The following is a 25903-nucleotide window of genomic DNA, read 5'->3' on the forward strand; positions in this document are numbered from 1 at the left end:
AGTGGATCTTCCAGCAAGACAATAACCCCACACACACATCAATATCCACAAATAAATGGTTAATTTGCCACAAAAATCAACATTTTGCAATGGCCATCTCTGTCTCTGGACATGAACCCCATTGAAAACCTGTGGTTTGAATTGAAGAGGGCAGTCCATAAGCGCAGACAAAGGATGTCAAGGATCTGGAAGGATTCTATATGGAGAAATGGTCTAATATTCTTCCCAATGTGTCCTCCAAGTCATAAAACATTTTAGGAAAAGGCTCAGTGCCATTATCCTCACAAGTTGAGGTATTGAAAGGTATTGGAAACAGGGGTGTCAATAATTTTGACTCTTACCTTTTTGAGAAAACAAAAATATCACTTCTCTGAGCAATTATATTTGTATAAAATAATCTAATTTCCCCAAAAATGTGTGCATACACTATAGCTCAGTATTTTAATTATTTATTTTGTACAGTCATTTTTGCTAATCTTTATCAAGGGTGTCAATAATTTCGGACCCCGCTGTATATATCCTAGAGATGACAGGCTGCTGCTGAAGAGAAGCTCCAGGACAGGCAGAAACATGTTAATAATCTTTTTCATGCCCTCCAAACGTTTTAATTATTACACCACGTGGTGCTGGGAGCTAGCTGGGAGCCGCGGTAACACACACACACGCATTGAGCTGGAAGCCGGGGTAATTTACAGATTACTTGGTGAGTGCTGGCCTGCCTTCACCCCGAGCTAGTAACTCGACGCTTCAACTACATATTTCTGGTTTGGGTATTTGCAAGACTTTTAAAACGGTTAATCAAAATGTACCCTCACACGTCTCTTCCCTCCCTCTCTCCCTCCCTAACTCTCTGCCTGCAAGAAACAATTAGCTGCTTTTTGAAAAGTGTGTGTTTGTTGTTATACACTCGTTTGTTCTCATCCTCCCCTCCTCTCTCTCCCATCCTCCTCACAGCAGGTTCCAGTCTGTTTAAGGTTGTCATGTTTCAAAACACAGTCATTAAAATGACACAATAATAATGATTTCAATTTCCGGGCAAAACAATGTGCCAGGGAGTGTTGCTTTGAGCGACGGACACTAAAAACAATTCCTAGGGTCAAGCACCACTATGAGGAAGCAGTTCCAGACCATGGTGAGATAACGTCATGCTGATGCTCCCTATGTTCTGCTCTGTCTGTCTGTGTTCACTAACTGGTCCCAGCCCTCCGCAGCCCTCACTCGCCTGACCTTACAAGTATCGCTCTCGGTCCCTCTGTGACTGTCTCTGACACTCTCTGGCCTGGGTTCTGGTTCTGTTTGTGTTGTAGAACGTGTCAGGTATAAGAAAACGTACACTCTTTAGTGTTGCGCGGTGCATTTTGACACGAGTGACAGACCATCCCATACAGGTTCCTGGGCCGGTTCTCCTGGATGTAATACCTGACAGAGAGGAAGCACAGAGAGAACATTTAGAGAACAATACTGATACATATTATTCTCTTATTATACACAGAGAGATGTTATTAAGATACGCAGAGATATGTTATTAAGATACACAGTGTGAATATGTAAGTATTTGAGAGGAGAAGTGTCTCAATAACAGCTGGAGGTGAAAAGGTTAAACTGATGCCCAGAGGGAAGAGAGAGGTACTGTATCCCATTAGGTTAGATAGAGATATTATTTAGCCCTGAGCTGTGACAGAGGAAGAGAAGGGAGGCTGCTTCAGAGCGTGGAGTCCTCTAGGCCTCTAGCGGAGACCATCTACCATTAATCAGTGAGGACTATTAAACCACTTTCAATCAAACATGCACACCAGATCTCCAGGATGAAAACCAGGACCACAAAAGCATTAAACCTGAGATTAAAATGCCATTCTACTAAAGATGTGTTTGGTGAGGACTTAAGTAAACTATGATTTAATAAAGAAGCATTTCGATTCCATCCCCGACAAAGGCAGGCAGTGTTCAGTATTCCCCCAGTACAGTACAGTGAGATTGAGTTATTAAAGCAGCCAGTAATGCTAAAACACTCTAGTCTGTATATTGACTTTAAACTCAATTGAAACCCAAGAATGTCTTTGAGGTGGTACAGTCACTGAACAACATCATATGGTAGAGAGAAAGAGAGAGAGTGAGAGAGAGGGAGGTGGGGGTGGAGAAGATCAGAGCATTGAGTCGGTCCTGTAACAGTTTATATCTTCTCCTGCCTCCATGTTTGTGGGTGACCAGATGGTAACTGGGTAATTGAGGCGGATAGCATGGCCAATGGAGGGTTAGACCAGGCTGTGGCTGTGTGATATGAAAACGTGGGGGGGAAACAGGGGCGATGTGGCAGAGAAGTGTCCTATGAAGTGGTACTGTCTTATCAACGTCACTCTCTGATAGCGGTGGTATGTATGTGTGTGCATAAATGTACACTACCGTTCAAAAGTTTGGGGTCACTTAGAAATGTCGTTGTTTTTGAAAAGAAAAGCAAATTGTTTGTCAATTAAAATAACATCAAATTGATCAGAAATACAGTGTAGACATTGTTAATGTTGTAAATGACTATTGTAGCTGGAAACAGATTTGTTATGGAATATCTACATATGCGTACAGAGGCCCATTATGAGCAACCATCACTCCTGTGTTCCAATGGCACGTTGTGTTAGCGAATCCAAGTTTATAATTTTTAAGGCTAATTGATCATTAGAAAACCTTTTACAATTATGTTAGCACAGCTGAAAACTGTTGTTCTGATTAAGGGAGCAATAAAACTGGCCTTCTTTAGATTAGTTGAGTATCTGGAGCATCAGCATTTGTGGGTTTGATTACAGGCACAAAATGGCCAGAAACAAAGACCTTTCTTCTGAAACTCATCAGTCTATTCTTGTTCTGAGAAATGAAGGCTACTCCATGCGAGAAATTGCTAAGAAACTAAAGATCTCGTACAACGCTGTGTACTACTCCCTTTACAGAACAGCGCAAACTGGCCTTAACCAGAATAGAAAGAGTAGGAGGCCCCGGTGCACAACTGAGCAAGAGGACAAGTACATTAGACTATCTAGTTTGAGAAACAGACGCCTCACAAGTCCTCAACTGGCAGCTTCATTAAATAGCACCCGTAAAACACCAGTCTCGATGTCAACAGTGAAGAGGCGACTCAGAGTTCCTCTGTCCAGTGTCTGTGTTAATTTGCCCATCTTAATCTTTTCTTTTTATTGGCCAGTCTGAGATATGGATTTTTCTTTGCAACTCTGCCTAGAAGGCCAGCATTCCAGAGTCATCTCTTCACTGTTGACGTTGAGACTGGTGTTTTGCGGGTACTATTTAATGAAGCTGCCAGTTGGAACACAGGAGTGATGGTTGCTCATAATAGGCCTCTCTACGCTAATGTAGATATTCCATAAAAAATCTGCCGTTTCCAGCTACAATAGCCAGTTACAACATTAACAATGTCTACACTGTATTTATGATCAATTTCATGTTATTTTAATGGTCAAAAATGTTCTTTTCTTTAAAAAAACAAGGACATTTTTAAGTGACACAAACTTTTGAACGGTAGTGTATGTGTGTAAATTTGCATGCCTGCGTGTCTTCAAATGTGTGTGTGTGTGTTGTCTTATGTGTGTGTTGTCTTGTGTGTGTGCACATACCCAGGTAAGCAGGGTCCACAGTCTGCATCATTGTCTGGTGTTCCAGGTTTGAGTACTGTAGCACGGTACAGACCTTCACAGTCCTTATGTCTCCTGCAGATCTCATACTTTCCCTTCGAGTACTTCCCCGGCGGACACGACACACACACAAAGTCCTCATCCTTAGTCCCATAGCCACAGTTCTGCAACATCACAAACAGGCAATAAAATGTGATTGGTTACAAGAACAGGACATGAGTCGTTCTGAACATTTTCATTCGGGGTGTTGGTGTAGTTTGCCTAGTGTGTGTGTGTGTGTGTGTCTTTGTGTTTGTACTGCACTACATGTGGCGATAAAGAGGAAATTGATGTTCTAGTATGGAATAAAGTGGGAGGTCATCTTAAACAGTCCCAGACGTATTCACTTCTCACAGTGGGGAGTTGTGACAACAACCAATACCCTGCATAGTCTGACAGGCAGACCATTGTTTGATCTATCTTTATTAGAACAGTTGAAGCTCCATCCTAAAGCCAAGCTGCTACTTGTCCTACAGACTTCAGAAACACTATATTCCGACTTCCTACTTTATTGGCTTGTCCAATATATCCACTTTGATCCTCTGATAAAAGCTGGATTAACTTATCAGTAGGATTCTGTCAGAGTGGATCAGCCCAGCTTTAGATCTCCTGGTTGACTTTACTTCTGTTGGTTCATATAAACCTTCTCCAGATAAAATCCAATAGAAGCATTTTTGTCCTGTCTCCATGGTCATTGTAAACCAGCGTGCATTAAAACCATCTGCTGTATCAGATCACATCAGATCTATGTGGGAGAGTGCTGTTTCATGTGTATGTGGGGGAATTAGTTAGCTACACTAACTAGTTCCAGTAGTTAGTGTAGCTAACTACTGGAACTACACACTACTTTTTTAGCAAAAATAAAATATGGGTGAAGTAGACAACTTCCTTTCTTTTTTGCCATCAGACCTGCATAATTCACACTCGAAACATTGTTTTTGTGTTTAATTGGCTAAATTACACATTCTGTTAACAGCTGACTCCAGAGTGATCTGTTGCAATTTGTTTATCATTATCATTTTACACAAAGTAGTTTGGATGTAGTGAACTACATTTTCTAAGTAACTTCAGTTAAGTAAACTATATTTTTCTTAAAACTTCTTAGGGATAGGATAGCCCCCTTTTTTTCAATTTTCACCTAAAATGACATACCCAAATCTAACTGCCTGTAGCTCAGGCCCTGAAGCAAGGATATGCATATTCTTGGTACCATTTGAAAGGAAACACTTTGACGTTTGTGGAAATGTGAATTAAATGTAAGAGAATATAACACAATAGATCTGGTAGAAGAAAATACAAAGAAAAAAAACAACCGTTATTTTTTCTACCACCATCTTTGAAATGCAACAGAAAGGTCCCACATCTAGCCACTCTGGTTGTAATTCTGATGGTGTTCACAAGATGGCAGCAGTGTATGTGCAAAGTTTCAGACGGATAACTTGAAGTATGAGCAAACTACATGACATTTAGTGTGAAGTCACCCAGGTACATTTGGGCAAATCGTGAAGGCGACATTAACATTCACATAACATTTTTCTGCAAGAATATTGTCAAATCTGTACACTTGGACTTTGATTTAGCTTTTCCAGTATTAGTAGCCATATTATAAGTTCAACATTTTCAAAACACCCAGTTTTCATAACTTCATAACTCTCCATATTCTTATACTTTTTGTCCAAAAGGAAAAGGCTTGCTGTCGCACAAGGTTAGCAGCTACATTTTGCGACAGATATGGAGCCCAGCTCATTGGCTATCTAGCTAGCTTTGTTTGACCCCGATTGGTGCTTATTTGACAAAGATACAGTCGATCAAGTGAAGACCGCCCGCATCATTGGTGTGCCATGAAGGTGTCGCTCTCTGACCAAATTTGGTGTCCTATAGGATATACTACACCCCTAATTAAATAGTGAAGTCTGGTTACGTTCTAGGATCTCTGAGGAATAAATACGTACGTGATTTGACTGGTTGTAACAACGTTTAGGGTTAGATTTTCACAGATTCCTTTCTCTGCAAATTGAACGAGTGGAAATACAAAATCGATCGTGCATACTATATCCTGTTTAGGATAGGGGGCAGTATTTTCACTGCCGGATAAAAAACGTACCCGATTTAATCTGGTTATTACTCCTGCCCAGAAACTAGAATATGCATATAATTGTTTGATTTGGATAGAAAACACCCTAAAGTTTCTAAAACTGTTTGAATGGTGTCTGTGAGTATAACAGAACTCATATGGCAGGCCAAAACCTGAGAAGATTGCATACAGGAAGTGCCCTCTCTGACCATTTCTTGGCCTTCTATAGCCTCTTTATGGAAAATAGAGGATCTCTGCTGTAACGTGACATTTTTTAAGGCTCCCATAGGCTCTCAGAAGGCGCCAGAACGTTGAATGATGACTCTGCAGTAGCTGGCTGAAAAACAGTAGCGCATTTGGATAGTGGTCGATCTGAGAACAATGAAACGGGCGTACACGTGAAGAGTCCATTTTACATTTTCAGTCTTTGAACGAAAACGACGTCTCCCGGTCAGAATATTATCGCTATTTTACGAGAAAAATCGCATAAAAATTGATTTTAAACAGCGTTTGACATGCTTCGAAGTACGGTAATGGAATATTTTGACATTTTTTGTCACGATACGCGCCGGCGCGTCACCCTTCGTATAGAGGTCTTGAACGCAAGAACAAAACGCCGCTATTTGGATATAACTATGGATTATTTGGAACAAAAACAACATTGGTGTGGAAGTAGAAGTCCTGGGAGTGCATTCGGACGAAGAACAGCAAAGGTAATCCAATTTTTCTTATAGTAAATCTGAGTTTGGTGAGTGCCAAACTTGGTGGGTGTCAAAATAGCTAGCCTGTGATGGCCGGGTTATCTACTCAGAATATTGCAAAATGTGCTTTCACCGAAAAGCTATTTTAAAATCGGACACCGCGATTGCATAAAGGAGTTCTGTATCTATAATTCTTAAAATAATTGTTATGTTTTTTGTGAACGTTTATCGTGAGTAATTTAGTAAATTTACCGGAAGTTTTCGGTGGGTATGCTAGTTCTGAACGTCACATGCTAATGTAAAAAGCTGTTTTTTGATATAAATATGAACTTGATTGAACAAAACATGCATGTATTGTATAACATAATGTCCTAGGAGTGTCATCTGATGAAGATCATCAAAGGTTAGTACTGCATTTAGCTGTGGTTTTGGTTTTTGTGACATTATATGCTAGCTTGAAAAATGGGTGTGTGATTATTTCTGGCTGGGTACTCTCCTGACATAATCTAATGTTTTGCTTTCGTTGTAAACCCTTTTTGAAATCGGACAATGTGGTTAGATAAAGGAGAGACTTGTCTTTAAAATGGTGTAAAATAGTCATATGTTTGAAAAATGGAAGTTTGGGGATTTTTGAGGAATTTGTCATTCGCGCCACGCCCTATCATTGGATATTGGACCGGTGTTCCGCTAGCGGAACATCTAGATGTAAGAGGTTTTAAGGACCTTTTTAGGTTATGAAAAATGATTTTATCTAACAAAACTTCATGTTCTCTGGGACCCTTTGGATGATACATTCTGAAATCTTGCTCTGATTTAAGTACACATTTCACCTTCAGAGGTGAATTTATCAAACCTATCGCGGTGAAAAAAGTATTTTGTTGTTAGGAGCTCTCCTCAAACAATAGCATGGCATTTTTTCGCAGTAATAGCTACTGTACATTGGACAGTGCAGTTATATTAACAAGAATTTACGCTTTCAGCCGATATAAGACACTTATATGTACTGACATTTGTTAAAATCTGCGATCGTGACACAAGGCACTGAATGATTTACAACTGTCCAGTTGACGGGACGCCTCGCTTTAGTATAGCCTAACTTCTTCCAGTGTGATATGGTGGATTGGTAAACAATGTTTTTTTAAGTAGCTTTCCCAACACTGCTACTACTACTGATCACATATGAAAAATTAGCTAAATGCCAAGTTAGTAATGTTAGTAACGTGTACGCTGGGAGACGGGAAGCAAGTACAGGAAGTGCAAATGTAATAATGAATCAAACATGGAACAAACAAGAAACACGAATAGCGTACAGACATGAAACTTAATAACACCCGAGGAAAGAACCAAGGGAAGTGACAGATATTGGGAAGATAATCAGGAAGGTGATGGAGTCCAGGTGAATCTCATGAGGGACAGGTGCGCGTAACGATGGTGGCAGGTGTGATTAATAATCTGGCGACATCTAGAGCGCCGGAAAGGGAGAGCAGGAGTACACGTGACAGTACCTCCTCCCTGACATGCGGCTCCAGCCACAGGATGACGCCGGCCAGAGGGACGATTCCGAGGACCAGGAACAGCCGGTCGCTTCTGCTGAGGCGCGGGAGCCTTTAGAGCCGGCTGAGGCGTGGGGAGCCTGCCAAGCCAACCAAGGCTTGAGAACCTGTCGAGACAGCTGTTGCTTCAGCTGCCGTACTTGGACCAGACGTGACCAGTAAAAAATGTAAAATAAAGATCCCTGTTGCCTCCCTTTGGTGAGGCATTATTCTGTAACGTGTACGCTGGAAGTCGGGAAGCAAGTACAGGGAGTGCAAATTGAATAATAAATAAAACATTGAACAAACAATAAACACGAATAGCGTGCAGACAAGAAACAGAAACAATAACACCTGAGGAAAGAACCAAGGGGAGTGACAGATATAGGGAAGATAATCAGGAAGGTGTGGAGTCCAGGTGAATCTCATGAGGTGCAGGTGCGCATAACATGCTGACCAAACCAAAAGTTGATTTTGTTCACCCACACCAGACACGATCAGGACATGCAGATTGAAATATCAAAACAAACTCTGAACCAATTATATTAATTTGGGGACAAGTCGAAAAGCATTAAGCATTTATGGCAATTTAGCTAACTAGCTTGCAGTTACTAGCTAATTTGACCTGGGATATTAACATTGGGTTGCTTTTTTACCGAAATGCACAAGGTCCTTTACTCTGATAATTAATCCACAGATAAAACAGTAAACCGAATTTGTTTCTCATCATCTCTCCTACTTCCTTCAGGCTTCTTTTTCTTCTTACAACCTGACCACACCGCTCGCGTCGAGTGCGCGAGCGTTGCAAAATAAATGTACACAAACATGTTATTCAATCATTGCACCCCCACACTGCTCGCTTCAGTGAGCCTGCATGGCCAGGCGCTAAAATAGAACTTGGTTCTATTTGTGACGCTCAACGCGCTGCAGGTCCTGCCTCTCCCATCTCTTCATTGTTAGCTAATTTGCCATAAATGTTTAATGGTTTTGACCTGTCCCCAAATTAAAATAATTGGTTCAGAGTTTGTTTTGATATTTCAACCTGCGTGTCCTGAACGCGTCTGGTGTGGGTGAACAAAATCAACGCGATGGTGCACACAGACTCTGTTTGGCAAGTCATTACCCAAATCTACAATCATGAGCAGATATTGACATTTTCTGTAATTGTACAGGAGAGTTGAATAACTACAATTTAACTTTACAAGTTTAAAGAACTGACTATTCAAACCGTTAGCTATGTCTGTGACTGTTGTTTAGATTTACAGAGAAAGAGAAAAGCAGGGCTCCTTTTGCTGTGTGTGTGTGTGTGTGTGTGTGTGTGTGTGTGTGTGTGTGTGTGTGTGTGTGTGTGTGTGTGTGTGTGTGTGAGGTGTGTGTGTGTGTGTGTGTGTGTGTGTGTGTGTGGTCTCCGGGGACTGATGACTAATGGCTACTGACAGACTACTGCATCCTACCAAAGGGGCTTCAATATTTGGGAAAAATCCAAATGGAATGACAAACTGTGAAAACTGTTCATTCCCTTTTCTGAATCTGAGCATGCATTCTGGGATTTAGCTGGTAACTCTTTGATGTGGGAGGTGTACCTTTGTGTATACCAGTGAGTAAGGTAAACTTCCTGGGTGGTCTGAGCAGACAGATAGACTAGAGAGTAGGGCTGTTATGGTGACATTATTACCGCCACACCGGCGGTCAAGAGTCATAATTGCAGTCAAATTCCACGTGACCGTTTAGTCACGGTAATTAGGCTTCTCCAAGCTCTGATGCTGCTGATGGTCATTAGTAGCCTACCAAACTTGCTAACTGCCTAACATCAATGCAAATGTTTTATAAAAGCTAATCAAACTCATGTTGCTCAACATTTCTATAGGCTATGCAGCTGCGTGAGAAAATAAATTGTTTTCATGGCCTCTATTAAAAACAGGATCCCATCAGCTTTCTATAGGCTAGGCCTACTATATTTATTTATCAACTTTCCGAATATTAAGCACATTGCTTCACTTTACAACAAGAGTATAGCCTACCTGGCTGGCATGACAATTAAACACGGAAAAAGTGTTCTCCATTCGCTATTTAAGTGTATAGACCACATGTATTTGTTCCCCTGCCCCTGTTCCAAGACAGCTGCCTGATAATGGTCCATTCTAAATCCAAATGAATTCCACACATATATTATTTAGTATATGTAAAGACAACATTCAATTAAGAATAGTCTGATGGGTGACAGTATTAGCCTATCATTGTGAATTATGTATACTGCTCAAAAAAATAAAGGGAACACTTAAACAACACATCCTAGATCTGAATGAAAGTAATAATCTTATTAAATACTTTTTTCTTTACATAGTTGAATGTGCTGACAACAAAATCACACAAAAATAATCAATGGAAATCCAATTTATCAACCCATGGAGGTCTGGATTTGGAGTCACACTCAAAATTAAAGTGGAAAACCACACTACAGGCTGATCCAACTTTGATGTAATGTCCTTAAAACAAGTCAAAATGAGGCTCAGTAGTGTGTGTGGCCTCCACGTGCCTGTATGACCTCCCTACAACGCCTGGGCATGCTCCTGATGAGGTGGCGGATGGTCTCCTGAGGGATCTCCTCCCAGACCTGGACTAAAGCATCCGCCAACTCCTGGACAGTCTGTGGTGCAACGTGGCGTTGGTGGATGGAGCGAGACATGATGTCCCAGATGTGCTCAATTGGATTCAGGTCTGGGGAACGGGCGGGCCAGTCCATAGCATCAATGCCTTCCTCTTGCAGGAACTGCTGACACACTCCAGCCACATGAGGTCTAGCCTTGTCTTGCATTAGGAGGAACCCAGGGCCAACCGCACCAGCATATGGTCTCACAAGGGGTCTGAGGATCTCATCTCGGGACCTAATGGCAGTCAGGCTACCTCTGGCGAGCACATGGAGGGCTGTGCGGCCCCCCAAAGAAATGCCACCCCACACCATGACTGACCCACCGCCAAACCGGTCATGCTGGAGGATGTTGCAGGCAGCAGAACGTTCTCCACGGCGTCTCCAGACTGTCACGTCTGTCACATGTCCTCAGTGTGAACCTGCTTTCATCTGTGAAGAGCACAGGGCGCCAGTGGCGAATTTGCCAATCTTGGTGTTCTCTGGCAAATGCCAAACATCCTGCACGGTGTTGGGCTGTAAGCACAACCCCCACCTGTGGACGTCGGGCCCTCATATCACCCTCATGGAGTCTGTTTCTGACCGTTTGAGCAGACACATGCACATTTGTGGCCTGCTGGAGGTCATTTTGCAGGGCTCTGGCAGTGCTTCTCCTGCTCCTCCTTGCACAAAGGCGGAGGTAGCGGTCCTGCTGCTGGGTTGTTGCCCTCCTACGGCCTCCTCCACATCTTCTGATGTACTGGCCTGTCTCCTGGTAGCACCTCCATGCTCTGGACACTACGCTGACAGACACAGCAAACCTTCTTGCCACAGCTCGCATTGATGTGCCATCCTGGATGAGCTGCACTACCTGAGCCACTTGTGTGGGTTGTAGACTCCGTCTCATGCTACCACTAGAGTGAAAGCACCGCCAGCATTCAAAAGTGACCAAAACATCAGCCAGGAAGCATAGGAACTGAGAAGTGGTCTGTGGTCCCCACCTGCAGAACCACTCCTTTATTGGGTGTGTCTTGCTAATTGCCTATAATTTCCACCTGTTGTCTATTCCATTTGCACAACAGCATGTGAAATTTATTGTCAATCAGTGTTGCTTCCTAAGTGGACAGTTTGATTTCACAGAAGTGTGATTGACTTGGAGTTACATTGTGTTGTTTAAGTGTTCCCTTTATTTTTTTGAGCAGTGTATTATCACTTGTGATAAATCATAGTCGCACACCTCATGTAGCCTAGCCCATAGGCCTATATGTTTTGATAAGGGTTGTAAACACAACTAAAGTTGCCAAATAACTTCTTAAAATGAAGCACATTATTCCGCTTTACAACTGGTGTAGAGCCTAACTGGCATACATAGGTGATGAGTTTCAAGTTTGGGGAAGATAATTTTCACCATAAAAAAATGCACCTTTATATAAAGCATAATCGGATTTGCGGTCACTTTTGAGAACAGTGTTTTCCTGCTAATTTATTGCATTTTGAAACATTTGCGCTTATAGCCTACTGCCGTGTGTGCATTGCTGTGCTTATAATGTGAAGAAATAACCTAATAGTTTATCAATATTTTAAGCTAAACATTCTGATCTGTTGCATCAGCCTCATTACTTTTAAAATGTTTTTGGAAGCAAGTGGTGGTATTGATTTGGGATCTATCGCATCCCACAACTGTCCCAGAGTATGTTTGGAATATTTATTTCTTGCACAGAAGGACAAGTTGACCAATAGAATAGATCAACTTTTGTACTATGGGGGATAGTAGATTGACATAGGCTAGTGCTTTGCTGTTTGTTAGGCCTACTGATCTTGTTGGCTGACGAAAAGTAGGCTAAATGTGGACAGTTCTTCTAACATCTTCAATATGTGCCTCAGAATTCAATAAGAGGGACCAAGTTGATCTGGCTGTCTTCGCTTGTAGCCTACTTCTTAGCTGTGAGAAGGACCCAATCATGTGACGGGCATTGGTTAATAAGAATGTAGATATCTGAGAGAGCCATGTGAGTGAGAAGTGCTTTGGAGCAGGGCAGCCGGGAATTATAATTATTATATTCAGCCCAAGGGCACAAAAGGCATGGATTTTTTTAGGGGGCATTACGGCCACACGAGGGGGATGCTGCTGGAAAATTTGAGGCCTGGTGAGAATATTATCAAGTGCTTGTCAAATTGTGAATGAGAGACTGATGAAGTGTGTGCAGCCTGGACAAGAAACAAATCAGATCTCATGCCTTTCTTGCAACTTTTTCAAATCATCAATAGAGTCGCATCATACAGCCTTAGAATGTATAAAAAAACGAAACATATAGCCCAACATTTGTATCACAACTAAAGTTGCATAAATAATAATATAGGAGGACCTGTTTCTTTGTTAACTGCTCAACACAGAATAACCACATGTGTGCACTTCCTTGGAAATTGTTTGGAGAAAATATCATTTTTATTTTATTCAGCTATGTTCAATTGTATTCTTCATACTATAAAATAATAAAAATGTATGCCACGGAATTCTAAGCAAAACTTGTCCGCTAAATGAAATAGGCATAGCCATATCAGGGCCTAACATATGGACAACTCAGAGTATGCTATTCTGTTCTTCTGAAATAAACTACATTTTCTTTATATCATGTTTCTTTAGACCTGTCTAAAATAAATAATGAGAGTAGGGCTGGGAGTAGGGCTGGGAGGCAGGTAGCAGAGGTCAGGGTTCACATGCACCTGACATGCTACATTATCTACTCATTACACTCAAGTCATTTCATCTCAGGAAATGTGTGTGTGTGTGTGGGTGGGTGGGTGTAGTTGTGCTCTTTTTTTATTTGTTCATTAGTTTGTGTGTGCGCTTGTGTGTCTCACCATGTGGGGCTCCTGTCCAGGTTTGCATGGTGGGCAGGGCAGGCAGCTACTGAGGGTCTGGTTGTAGAACTCAAACTCTCCACAACTACTATACTCTGACCTGAGAGAGGGAGGACAGGACACCTAAAAGAGAGAGGAGGGGGTTAAAAGAGCGTACAAAGAGTAATAATGTGTGCTTTATTCAGGTTCTTGATTATAAATTAAGATGGAACTTTTTGTTCTGTTTTCAACTTACTACAGGATTCTACATACGCTTGATTCTGCTAAGATTTTATTTACTACAGGTTTTAATAAGTCATTCTAATTAAATTCAAAGAGAATATACTAATCCCCTTGGGAACCCAACTACCTCATACCCCAGTACAGTGACTCAGTATGGGTACTGCTTGTATATATAACCTGTATATAGCCTCACTATTGTTATTTTATTGTGTTACTATTTTATTTTTATTTATTTTAAATTTTCTTACTTTTTTAACTGCATTGTTAGGAAAGGGCTTCTAACTATGCATTTCACGGTAAAGTTTTCACTTGATTTGATTTTGAACCATTAATGTGGCCTTTACAAGTGCATTGACACGTTCACATGCCTTGTTGAACGTGTCAACGTGTGAACGCTCGTGTGAACACGTGGATGCTGGAATAAATGAAAACATATGTCTGTTAGAATTTCCTCTGCCTTGTGTTTTTCATGTCTCAGTTATCACGGGTTGATCATGTAGAGGTCTTTTTTCATGCTGCGGGCGGGAACAGGAAATCAGACAAACAACTTCAGGATCATTTTTTTTGTCCTGCTGATTTTAAAACAAGTGTCTTTCTATTTGTTGGTCATTATATTCAAGGCTATAAAGTCACCTTTGTCGCATTATTCACACAAGTCTTGCTTGAGCAACTTGTCTCCTCTTCCCAGCTTGGGCCACCATGGGTGTGTGTGCGCAAATGGAGGCTGCCTGCGCGCTGTGATAGCCAGTGCGTGGTGAACTGATTAAAATAATAAGTATTTCATTATAGGCTGTTAAACTTGTTTTCATTAGAATGGCATTTTTGGGGGTCAGAGTTCATTTTACACTGCTCTACAAAAGCAACAAAGGCAAAAACATCATATGTTTGATCATGAAACCTCATATGCTTATAGGTTTGCTGAATGCAAAGACCAATTTAACCTTTATTTTTTATTTAACCAGGTATTTCACCTTTATTCAACCAGATGGTCTAATTGAGATGAAAATGTAATAATAACCTATTCAATAGTTGTTGTTTTTTCTCGTTAAAACGGAGCAAAACAGTTAATCTCATGCAAGCAACCTATAGCCTACAGGAATAAACAACAGGGGTGATTTTCACTGCATGCCGGCTACAAACACAATGGTTTCATTAAACTATATTTGTTCTTTCTATGATATTGTAAAATGTTGCAAGTTAAAACAGTACAAAACAAGTGATCTCAAACAACAGAAAATGTTTGAATTGATTGCATAAATAGATAAACATAAATTGCATGAATTGATAAAGATGCTTGAGGAAACTTCACATGAGCAGCTTATGATGGCAACCAAAGAGCTCATTATGACTAGAGAGGGGTGCAACTTTGGTTTCAGAAGTAGGGGGGACATCATTTTCGTTTGTATATTTTTTTTAAACACTCCAAACAGCCTACCAGACCGCTTGGATGTGTCCGCATGGTCCTAAAGCACCCCGCCTCGTTTTGTATCACATTCCAATGATAAAACTGGGGGGGGGGACAAAAATGCTATTTTAGAATGTGGGGATGGCACCCCTGACTAGAATATTCTTTCATTAAACAAGAGCAGTGTTTTTAGCCAGCCCTGTCGTTTATTTGAGATTAACAGTTTTATCGTGAGAAAAAAAAATCGACATGTTTTTATTACACGTTCATCTCAATGACACACACCTGTTTAAATAAAGGTGAAAAAGTAATTAATCTTGTTAAATAAAAATACATCTTAAAATGAAATGATATGAATGGTCTCTGTGTGCAGCAACATGCCATTTCATTATCATTGCTTTCAATTAGATTATTTGTTGTTTTACTTTAGTGTGAAATTAACAAAAGAAATGTAAAAAAATGTAATTAAATATTTTCCCACAAAAATTGGTAATGCCTTTATTCTGTGTTAAATATCCAAGTTGTCTGTCTGCCTCTGTTATTGCTATATTGGTTTATCCATTCCAAACTTCTTAACTAGGCTATCTAGAAGGCGTCGGTAGGCTATGATATATTTTGTGACCACCCCCAAAGAATTAGCCTACATTCTACTGATATGGTTATAACGTTACAGATACATATTATGCATTTATGTCTCTGGGTGTAGCTATGCATTGTACAAAACTAGCTACAAAATATATGAACTGAATGGGATGCTGATTGTCTCAATTTTCTCTTCCTGACATCTTGCCTTGCATTTTATGACCATGACTGGTATGGCCAGGACAATACCACTAGCACAATACTCGTTAGTAGTGTGGCAAGGAAACAAATATGTAGATTTAATTTCTTTAGGAAAACAACCCTAATGTTAGAAACAAACATCATTATGTTGTCATCCAGAGTAATATTTATTTATTTTCCATGCTATAGCAGAGAATATTTTACATACAGAAATCTGCTTCGTATTTTCTTTTTTGCCATGGTAAAAATATAGTGATACTGGTATAGTCCTGGCCCTAATGACTACAATAAACACATTGACTGACCCATCTTACCATCCAACTTTTATAACGCTGGAAGTTTCCATTGTACAGAAATAAGTTAGTAGACTAGTTATAATCAACATGCAATCATATTGACTTTTGAATGGCAAACTTGAAGAGCTGTCATATGAAATACAAGTGAAATTAATTAATTTCTTCCTTTACCAGTGCAAGAGATGCCCAAGTATATGATCTGTGAAAACTGCTTGCTCGAGCTCTTCGCACATTGTCTATCTTCTAAAACCATCTGTGAGAAGAATTTGAACGGGACTGTATGCCAACGGAATTGTGCTATCATCATGTCCTAAGTTACCCATCCTCCCAAATTAAGGTGCCACCAACCTCTTGTGATAATAGCTAACCCTTCCCCTAACCTTAACCCTTTAACCTAACTCCTAAACTTAACCCTAACTTTAACCCTAACCCCTAGCCTAGCTAATGTTAGCTAGTTAGCCACCTAGCTAGAATTCGTAACTTATCATACGTTATACAAATCCATAATATATCATCAGAATTATAATTCGTAACATATCATACGAAATGGGTGATGGACATCCACAAAGTAATAAAATACCATAAGAAACTTAGCATATCATACAAAATGGGTATCGCTGATTTACGTACAGAATAATACAACATGCTTTGAGACCAGGTTGGCAGAGCAGGGATATTCATTAATTGGGGATAAGAAAATTGTGGTGATTTCCACTTGTAGCAGAGAAATATACTGAACAAAAATATAAATGCAACATGCAACAATTTTAATGATTTTACTGAATTACAGTTCATATGAGGAAATCAGTCAACTGAAATAAATCAATTAGGCCCTAATTTTTGTATTTTTAATTTAACCTTTATTTAACTAATCTATGGATTTCACATGACTGGGAATACAGAGATGCTTATATTTGTCATAGATACCTTAAAAGGTACCTCACAATGGGTCTCAGGATTTCATCACGGTATTTCTGTGCATTCAAATTTCTATCGATAAAATGCAATTGTGTTCATTGCCCATATCATAACCCCACCGCCACCATGGGGCACTATGTTCACAATGTTAACACCAGCGAACTGCTCGCCCATATGACGCCATGTGTCTGCGGTTGTGAGGCCGGTTGGACGTACAGCCAAATTCACTAAAACGACAATGGAGGCAGCTAATGGTAGAGAAATGAACATTAAATTCTCTTGCAGCAGCTCTGGTGGACATTCCTGCAATCTGCATGCCAAATGCACGCTCCCTCAAAACTTGAGACACCTGTGGCATTATGTTGTGTGACAAAACTGCACATTTCAGAGTGGCCTTTTATTGTCCCCAGCACAAGGTGCACCTGTGTAATGATCATGCTGTTTAATCAGCTTCTTGATATGCCACACCTGTCAGGTGAATGTATTATCTTGGAAAAGGAGAAATACTCATTAACAGGGATGTAAACAAATTTGTGCACCACATTTTAGAGAACTAAGCTTGGCTCTCCTTCTCCGTGGCCGACGTGAGTAAGACATTTAACATTTACATTTACGTTTATGTCATTTAGCAGGCGCTCTTATCCAGAGCGACTTACAAATTGGTGCATTCACCTTATGATATTCACCTTATGATATTTAAGCGTGTTAACCCTCGCAAGGCTGCCGGCATCCCTACCCGCGTTCTCAGAGCATGCGCAGACCAGCTGGCTGGAGTGTTTACGGACATATTTCAATCTCTCCTTATCCCAGTCTGCTGTACCCACTTGCTTCAAGATGTCCACCATTGTTCCTGTACCCAAGAAGGCAAAGATAACTGAACTAAATTAATATTGCCCCGTAGCACTCACTTCTGTCATCATGAAGTGCTTTGAGAGGCTAGTCAAGGATCATATCACCTCTACCTTACTTGACACCCTAGACCCACTTCAATTTGCTTACTGCCCCAATAGATCCGCAAATGCCATCGCCCTGCACATTGCCCTATCCATCTGGACAAGAGGAATACTTATATAAGAATGCTGTTCATTGACTATAGCTCAGCATTCAACTCCATAGTACCCTCCAAGCTCATCATTAAGCTCGGGGCCCTGGGTCTGAACCCCTGCTCTGTGGATCTGGGTCCTGGACTTCCTGACGGGCCGCACCCAGGTGGTGAAAGTAGGAAACAACACCGGTTTAACACAGGTTGCGCCTCTTCAACCTCAGGAGGCTGAAGAAATGTGGCTTGGCACCTAAAACCCTCACAAATGTTTACAGATGCACAATTGAGAGCATCCTGTCGGGCTGTATCCCATCCTGGTACGGCAACTGCAGAGGGTGGTGCAGTCTGCCCAACGCATCACCGAGGGCAAACTACCTGTCTTCCAGGACACCTACAGCACCATATGTCACAGGAAGACCAAAAAGATAATCAAGGACAACAACCACCCGAGCCACTGTCTGTTCATCTCGCTATTATCCAGAAGGCGAGGTCAGTACAGGTGCATCAAAGCTGGGACCGAGAGACTGAAAAACAGCTTCTATCTCAAGGCCATCAGACCGTTAAATAGCCATCACTAGGAGGCTTCCACCCAGTTATGTAACCCTGCACCTTAGAGGCTGCTGCCCTATATACATAGACTTGAAATCACTGGCCACTTAATAATGGAACACTAGTCAATTTAATAATGTTTACATATTTTTGCTTTACTCGTCTCATATGTTTATACTGTATTCTATTCTACTGTATTTTAGTCTATGCCACTGACATTGCTCATCCTAATATTTATGTATTCCTTAATTACATTATTTTACTTTTAGGTTGTGTGTATTGTTGTGAATTTGTTAGATATTACTGCACTGTTGGAGCTAGAAACAGAAGCATTTCATTACACCCGCAATAACATCTGCTAAACATGTGTACATGACAAATACAATTTGATTTGATTTGTGCGTATGGAACATTTCTGGGATCTTTTTATTTACACTTTACATTTACACTTTACATGTTACGTTTATATTTTGTTCAGTGTACCAACAAATAGGGCACTGACTGACAGCTGTAAGTGTAACTAGCTAGCATTCTAACCTTAGCCAGCTAATGAAAGTTATGTGAGCACCATTTCAGTTAAGTCAGGTAAAAATAATTATTCCAGAAATAGACTCCTAACCTACCTGTCAAGAGATGAGTCTCAGCTAAACCGTGCCTATACAAGCTGTTGACATTTGACGTTTGTCTGACTCTTGCCATTTGATAGTTCCAGTGAAACTGTTTCGGATTCCAAATGTCATAGAAATAGAAAGAATATTAGCTCTGGTAATATGGATAGCCTAACAATTTAACATTTTGGAGCGTATAGGCCTATAGAAGCAATGTGAAAGTTTTTTTTGCCTGGCCTGGTGCCCCAGGTGGGTGGAGATGTCTCTTTAGTATAAATGAGAATAGAGCACCACAGTATGAGTCATAATATCCATAAAACCTAGCAGTCAAACAAGGAAATGGTTCCACATAATTTTTCCACCATAAATTTTTCCCATAGGGGAAATAAGGACTGTGTTTCATGTAGGATTACCCTGGCGTGATGTTTCATTAACCGTGTAAATCTCTCTAGGACATGGTGACTTTTATCAATATATTCGCAGGTATTTACCCCCCAAAAATGAAATGCTAACTGCTAATGTGGCTATAAAAATAACTACAAATGCCATGATGATCTGGACTAGACTGCCGAATCGAGGCAATGGTAAGAATCTCTTGATTAACTATCTAATGTTAGCCAAATTTTGTAATTAATACATTGGCAAAATGTCTTTAAATTGACAAAACTGTCTTATGCAAGTTTTAAATTGACACCATACCTGTTAGTAAAGGTGTCAGTTAGTAGAGTTGACGTACAGGATCTTGCAGGGATTTGTAGTCTTGCATGAGATCTACTTTGATGCTAATTAGCAGTTCGAAGCTAAAAGTAAATAGAGCCGAATATATTGATAAAAGTCACCTTGTCCGACAGAGATTTACATGGATATCAAAGCGTCACGCCAGGGTAAGCCTACACGAAACACAGCCCTTATTTTAAGTGTTTCCAAAATCCATTATGGGAAAAATTAATGCTGGAAAAATGATTGGAACCATTTCCCTGTTTGACTGCTAGGTTTTATGGATATTATGATATCTCCACTGTGGGGCTCTATTGTCGAAAAGGAGCAAAGCCTGCACACCAGGGGGCACCAGGCCATGCAAAACGAATTTGCGTAAAACGGTTTATCGGCGGCTGGCGTCCAACATTAATGTGCATTAACCCCACCTATTCTACTGGAGCAGCCCCACCTCCCGCCTGTCCTAACTTAAAAACGTAGTATAAAGAGGGGTTCCTGCACATACAGAAACGCCCCGAATTGCAGACCGTAATTGCACCCTTATTGTAGGACCTGGAGAAGCCAACTTATATAGGCAGCACACCTGCAGGGAATTTGCACCGTCTTCTCAGCCTCATCTGTAAAACCATTACACTGACATAAATGTAAGAACATAAATGTTTTATGTCGAAATATGTGAAGACACCAAGAATGGCAAAGATTCAAACATGTTTCAACTCACAAATCTGATGGAGTATTGCTATATGATCCCGCTTTATAGCTAATGTACTAGCCTAACATGAAAGAATTGACAGGTCAATGAACAATGTTATAATTAGGGAAGCACGATATATCGGTGAACATATCGGAATCGGACGATAGTAGCTAAAAATGCCAACATCGGTATCGGCCCGATGTCTAGTTTAACGCCGATCTGCAAAACCGATGTCAAAGCTGACGTGCACACCTATATAACGTAGGTACATGACGTAATGATGCCACGTAAACTTTTGCGCTACACGTGCCACACGGGATTCTTAACTCAGCCCACAATGTCTGCTGTGTGGATCGAGCAGTCATTTGAAAGAGTAAGAACATTTCATCGAGACAACTCAAAGGTGAAATCCATTAACACAAAAATAATGGAATTCATTGCCCTTGACAATCAACCATTTTCTGTCGTGGGTGATGTTGGCTTTCGCCGACTGGTCGAGCACCGCTACATACTACCAAGTGCGCTATTTTTCAGATGTTGCCCCACCGGAGTTACACAGTAATAGCGTCACTACTATTAGCTTCACGATAAACATATTATGGAATGCCGTTTGGGTCTTTGCGTGTTCAAAAAAGATACAGTAGCACTGCCAAAGCTGTACAAAAAAGTCTGCAAACACTGGCCACGAACGATGTATTTACAATACTGCGTTGGTAATTAAACATAATTTGTTCGACTGCAACTTCTGGGGTAGCTAGATTAAGCTTGGTACCTAGCTAGCACCAATACAACCAGCCTGAAAACAATGACCAGTAGAAACTGCAGTCATTTTCATTATTTTGAGCAATGATTTAGGAATCTTTGTGATTAAGTATTAGCTAGGTTGCCACTTGTTGTTCGCCTATTGAAATTGAACTTCAGTTCATGAAAATAATTAGGTAGTCAGTTACTTAACCCTGTTGCTAACCACAAAGTCCACTGTTGTGGCTAATCCTTATTGTGGCTAGCTTCACATAGATGGTCCGACCACCATTAATCAAAGAAGAACTGTCTTATAAATAAGGGTTATTTTAGATGATGACACCTAGCTATATAGTTAGATAGCTAGCTAACTATAGCTACTGAAACAGATATTGTTTTGCTATGTTTTTGGGGAAGAACATTGTTTGCATCCATGAGCTAGCTAGCTTTTTTTTATGACCAGCACAGTAGGTACGCGAGACAACTTTACCAGCATCATAGCATACGTGTCGATAAATCGTTGTGACATATGAAATACAAGTGATAGTGTAATCAATGTGTAATAACTTCATAAAAAATTATGAACGCGTTTAATTATTATGTGACGTGCACTCATATTCAGGTCCTGATTGCTCAACAAGCTTAATTGATTGGTCAACAAGATTAATTAAATAGTGCTTTTTGACACGCAAAGACCCAAATGGCGTTCCATAGCAAAGACCGAAACGGCGTTCCATAGAAATCCTGGTTGAGAATGAAACGACTGAACAAATGAACAGCGAAACAGCACAGCAAGTAAATGAAAGAAATAGGTTTTGATTATGTTTTACTGGTAATGGGGACATACGTAAATGCCAACAAAATAACATTTTGGTCAGTGTGGTGTGTTGTGTGTAACCTTTATTTGACTAGGCAAATCAGTTAAGAACAAATTCTTATTTACAATGATGGCCTACCCTTGCCAAACCCGGACGACGCTGGGCCAATTGTGTGCCGCCATATGGGACTCCCAATCACGGCTGGATGTGATACAGCCTGGATTCGAACCAGGGACTGTAGTGACGCCTCTTGCACTGAGATGCAGTGCCTTAGACCGCTGCGTCCGTGTGTGTGTTAACTATTTAACTGTACTAGAATGCTTAAAAGACCGCTAAAATTCTAAATATGGGTTATCGGTATCGGGTTTTTTTGGCAAGGAAAATATCGGTATTGGATATCGGTATCAGCAAAAAATGTCATATCGGTGTATCACTAGTAATAATGTTGTTAATGTGTTGTGTTTATATACAGGCATTATATTCTGGAGTGAATTCCATAAATGCAACTGTTAGGAACTGAATTAATCAGACTTTCATGGGTCATGCAGGCGTTTGGAAAGTATTCAGACCCCGTGACTTTTTCCAAATTTTGTGACGTTACAGCCATATTCTAAAATGGATTAAATAGATTTTTTACCTCATCAATCTACATGCAATACCTCATAATGATTAACATGAATTTGGAGGGAAGAAATGATTACATATTAAAGCATTGGACCTCTCACTAAAGGCTTTAGTCATCCAAAAACTATACTTAAATCCAAACTGGTTCTCTAGCAGATTAGTAAGAATGGCTCACTCCATGTTCAAGAATTGCCCTTTTCCCTTCATTCAGATTACAACCTCTCACTTTCGGTTATTTGAAAATGAATCTCCAAAAGATTGCTATTTTTAAAACAAGCCATAGAAAGCTGGTTGCAATTTCAGTTTAATCCACCAGAAAAGACAGAACAAATATTTTTTTTAAATATTATGGTTAAACTCAAATATATGAATTGATAAAAAAAACATTATTTTTTAATAAAAAAAACAACCGTATAATCTTTGTAAATTATATAATGAATAGGAGTAGTGGAGTTGTCACACATGCGTTACCAGAAATATATGGAAATGTCGGCTCTATCCAAAATAACAACCAACTGATTGCAGCATTACCGCATAAATGGAGGAGGCAAGTGGAAAGGGGAGAAGGTAAGAAACTTGTCTGTCTGCCCTGCATTAAAAACAAAAATTGTCTAAAGAAAATTGTGATAAATAAAAAAAACATACCAGTTTCATTTAAGGACCAAAAAAACGTACAGATGCGCCAAACAGGTTGCAAAATAGCTGGGAGGAGATTTTCGATGTACCGATTCCATGGCACATATGAACTGATACACAAAACAAGCCAGATTCAAAGCTTTGAGTTTTTTAATTTAAATTATTATACAAAATTCTAGCAACCAATAGAATGTTATGTATATGAGGATACAACCATCCCTGCAGAATTTGCTGCGAAGAGACAGAATCATTAGATCACTTGTTTTGGTACTGCCCATATGTAGCTTGCTTTTGGTCGCAGGTTCAGGAATGGCAGAACATTTTGAACATTTTCTTGGAGCTAACTGTGCAAATAGCACTGCTGGGTGATTTCAAAATATTATAATAATACTCGTAGAATAAAAAAAAATCTTTAACTGTTACTCGCTTCAGGCTTAGGTCGCGCAGGAAAGGCATTTGAACATAAACATATCTTTTTTTATCAAAATGCAAACTTGTATGCCATCTGTAAATAGGAATAAAATTGTTAAATTACGAGCCTAGTTGGTTTAGCCACGAAAAAAGCCAGGAACCTTCCCACTAGCCATGATTGACTGTGATAATGGACACGTCGAGAGATGAGTTCGGATTGGTCTGTTATGTAGCACACTTCGGTCTATAACATGAGCTCAGTATGTATAGGTAACCCTTTCTAATGTGGCTATTTGAAAGATATCACGAAGAACTGTATAAGTGTTGCTAATGCTCTCCACTCTCTGGAGGACCGAGTTTTAAAATCAGTGGAATGCCCGGTGGAAGCAGAGTATGATAGCTAAGGAGATGGAGAAAAGTCTGCCGTTTGATCGCAAATAATGCGGAGAGAGTCGAAAAGAGAGCACACAGAAGAAGGCTGTTGTATCAAACACCTGTCTCCAGATTACATCTTCAAACTAAGGGCAACAATGGCATCCATGACAGAGGGAGAAGCGTTCATCCATGTATACGAGTAAGAGACTCTAGCTAGCAACATTTTCAGATATTATACGTTTCTAATTTTGTCAGAAAGTTGTTTTCATTGCAAGTTAGAAGAAATTGTAAGCTAGCTAGCTAATGTTAGCTGGCTGGCTGGCTGGCTTGCAAGCTAACATTATGTGTTTGATCTGCATAATAATATTATTTGCATCTCAGAGCCATTTGCATGGCTAGTTATACGGTCCCGTGTGGCTCAGTTGGTAGAGCATGGTGTTTGCAATGCCAGGGTTGTGGGTTTGATTCCCATGGGGGGCCAGTACAGGGATGAAAAAAATATATATGTATGAAATGTATGCATTCACTACTGTAAGTCGCTCTGGATAAGAGTGTCTGCTAAATGACTAAAATGTAAATGTAATTATAGCCTAATGTTAGCTAACTAACATTGAACCTAGCTAGTTGGTTAGCATTAGCTACCATCAGATTCATGCTAGCTAGCTAGCTAGCGACATGTCTAAACAAAAGACACTATGCAAGTAACCATTTCACTTTACACCTTCTGTATCCTGTGAATGTGACAAATTAACTTTGATTTTATTTGATATAGGGTGTGTTACCAGAGACAGTAATGTGAAGAACAACATGACCTGCACCAAAGTCAAATTAGGATGTAACGTTAGGCCAACGAGACAGTGTCCAAGTTCTAAAATTCTCCGGTAGAATGCCCTGCTTTTATTTCATCACACTCACAACCGTAAACTATTATCTGTAATTATCTTGCCATTAACTTGTAAATAATGATCTTGTTGTGAGTTTGTTTTCCTATAATAACGAATACAAATTACCTAAAGTTAAGACATTGTCAGCTATATGATATGGTCATTATTTTAACTGGCTACCCAGCTAACTTACCGTTAGCTAGCTAGCTAACAAGCTAGAAACGAACCATAACATTGTTTAGAAAGTTGCTTTTAGTTGACTGGTTTGCTAGATTGACAAATACTAAATACATTTTTAAACGGACAAGTTTATTGGTGTTAAAATACACCAGTTATGCTATTTTGGACCACCAGGCTGCTGATGTATTTCGTTTTGTGTTTATGCTTTTTCATAATGACAATGACAATTTTGATGTTTGATGACAATAGATAGTTCATGATGTCACTGTGATAACTGTCCACAGACATGTCGATAGATGTAGTATACAATGCATTCGGAAAGTATTCAGACCTCACAAATTTTAAACACATTTTGTTACATTACAGCCTTATTCTAAAATGTATTAAATTGTTTTATTCCCTCATCAATCTACACACAATACCCCATAATGACAAAGCAAAAAGAGGTTTTTCGATTTTTTTTGTAAATGTATAGAGATTTTAACTGAAATATCACATTTACTTAAGTATTCAGACCCTTTACTCAGGACTTTG

The 25903-nt window shown here is 40.0% G+C and overlaps 1 protein-coding gene across 2 annotated transcripts in view; it reads right to left on the bottom strand.

The window, feature by feature from the left end:
- Window positions 1-25903, bottom strand: part of LOC106582166 (tumor necrosis factor receptor superfamily member EDAR) — a 55979-nt gene that overhangs the window by 11628 nt on the left and 18448 nt on the right. For both annotated transcript variants that reach the window (XM_014164970.2, XM_014164969.2), the window contains exons 3-5: window positions 13467-13589; window positions 3615-3796; window positions 1334-1419 (exon numbers count right to left, since the gene is read on the bottom strand). In XM_014164970.2, coding sequence (XP_014020445.1) covers window positions 1334-1419; window positions 3615-3796; window positions 13467-13589 — 391 coding nt within the window. The remainder of the gene's footprint in view (window positions 1-1333; window positions 1420-3614; window positions 3797-13466; window positions 13590-25903) is intronic.

Source organism: Salmo salar, chromosome ssa21 (assembly GCF_905237065.1).
Source record: "Salmo salar chromosome ssa21, Ssal_v3.1, whole genome shotgun sequence".
Classification (NCBI taxonomy): domain Eukaryota; kingdom Metazoa; phylum Chordata; class Actinopteri; order Salmoniformes; family Salmonidae; genus Salmo; species Salmo salar.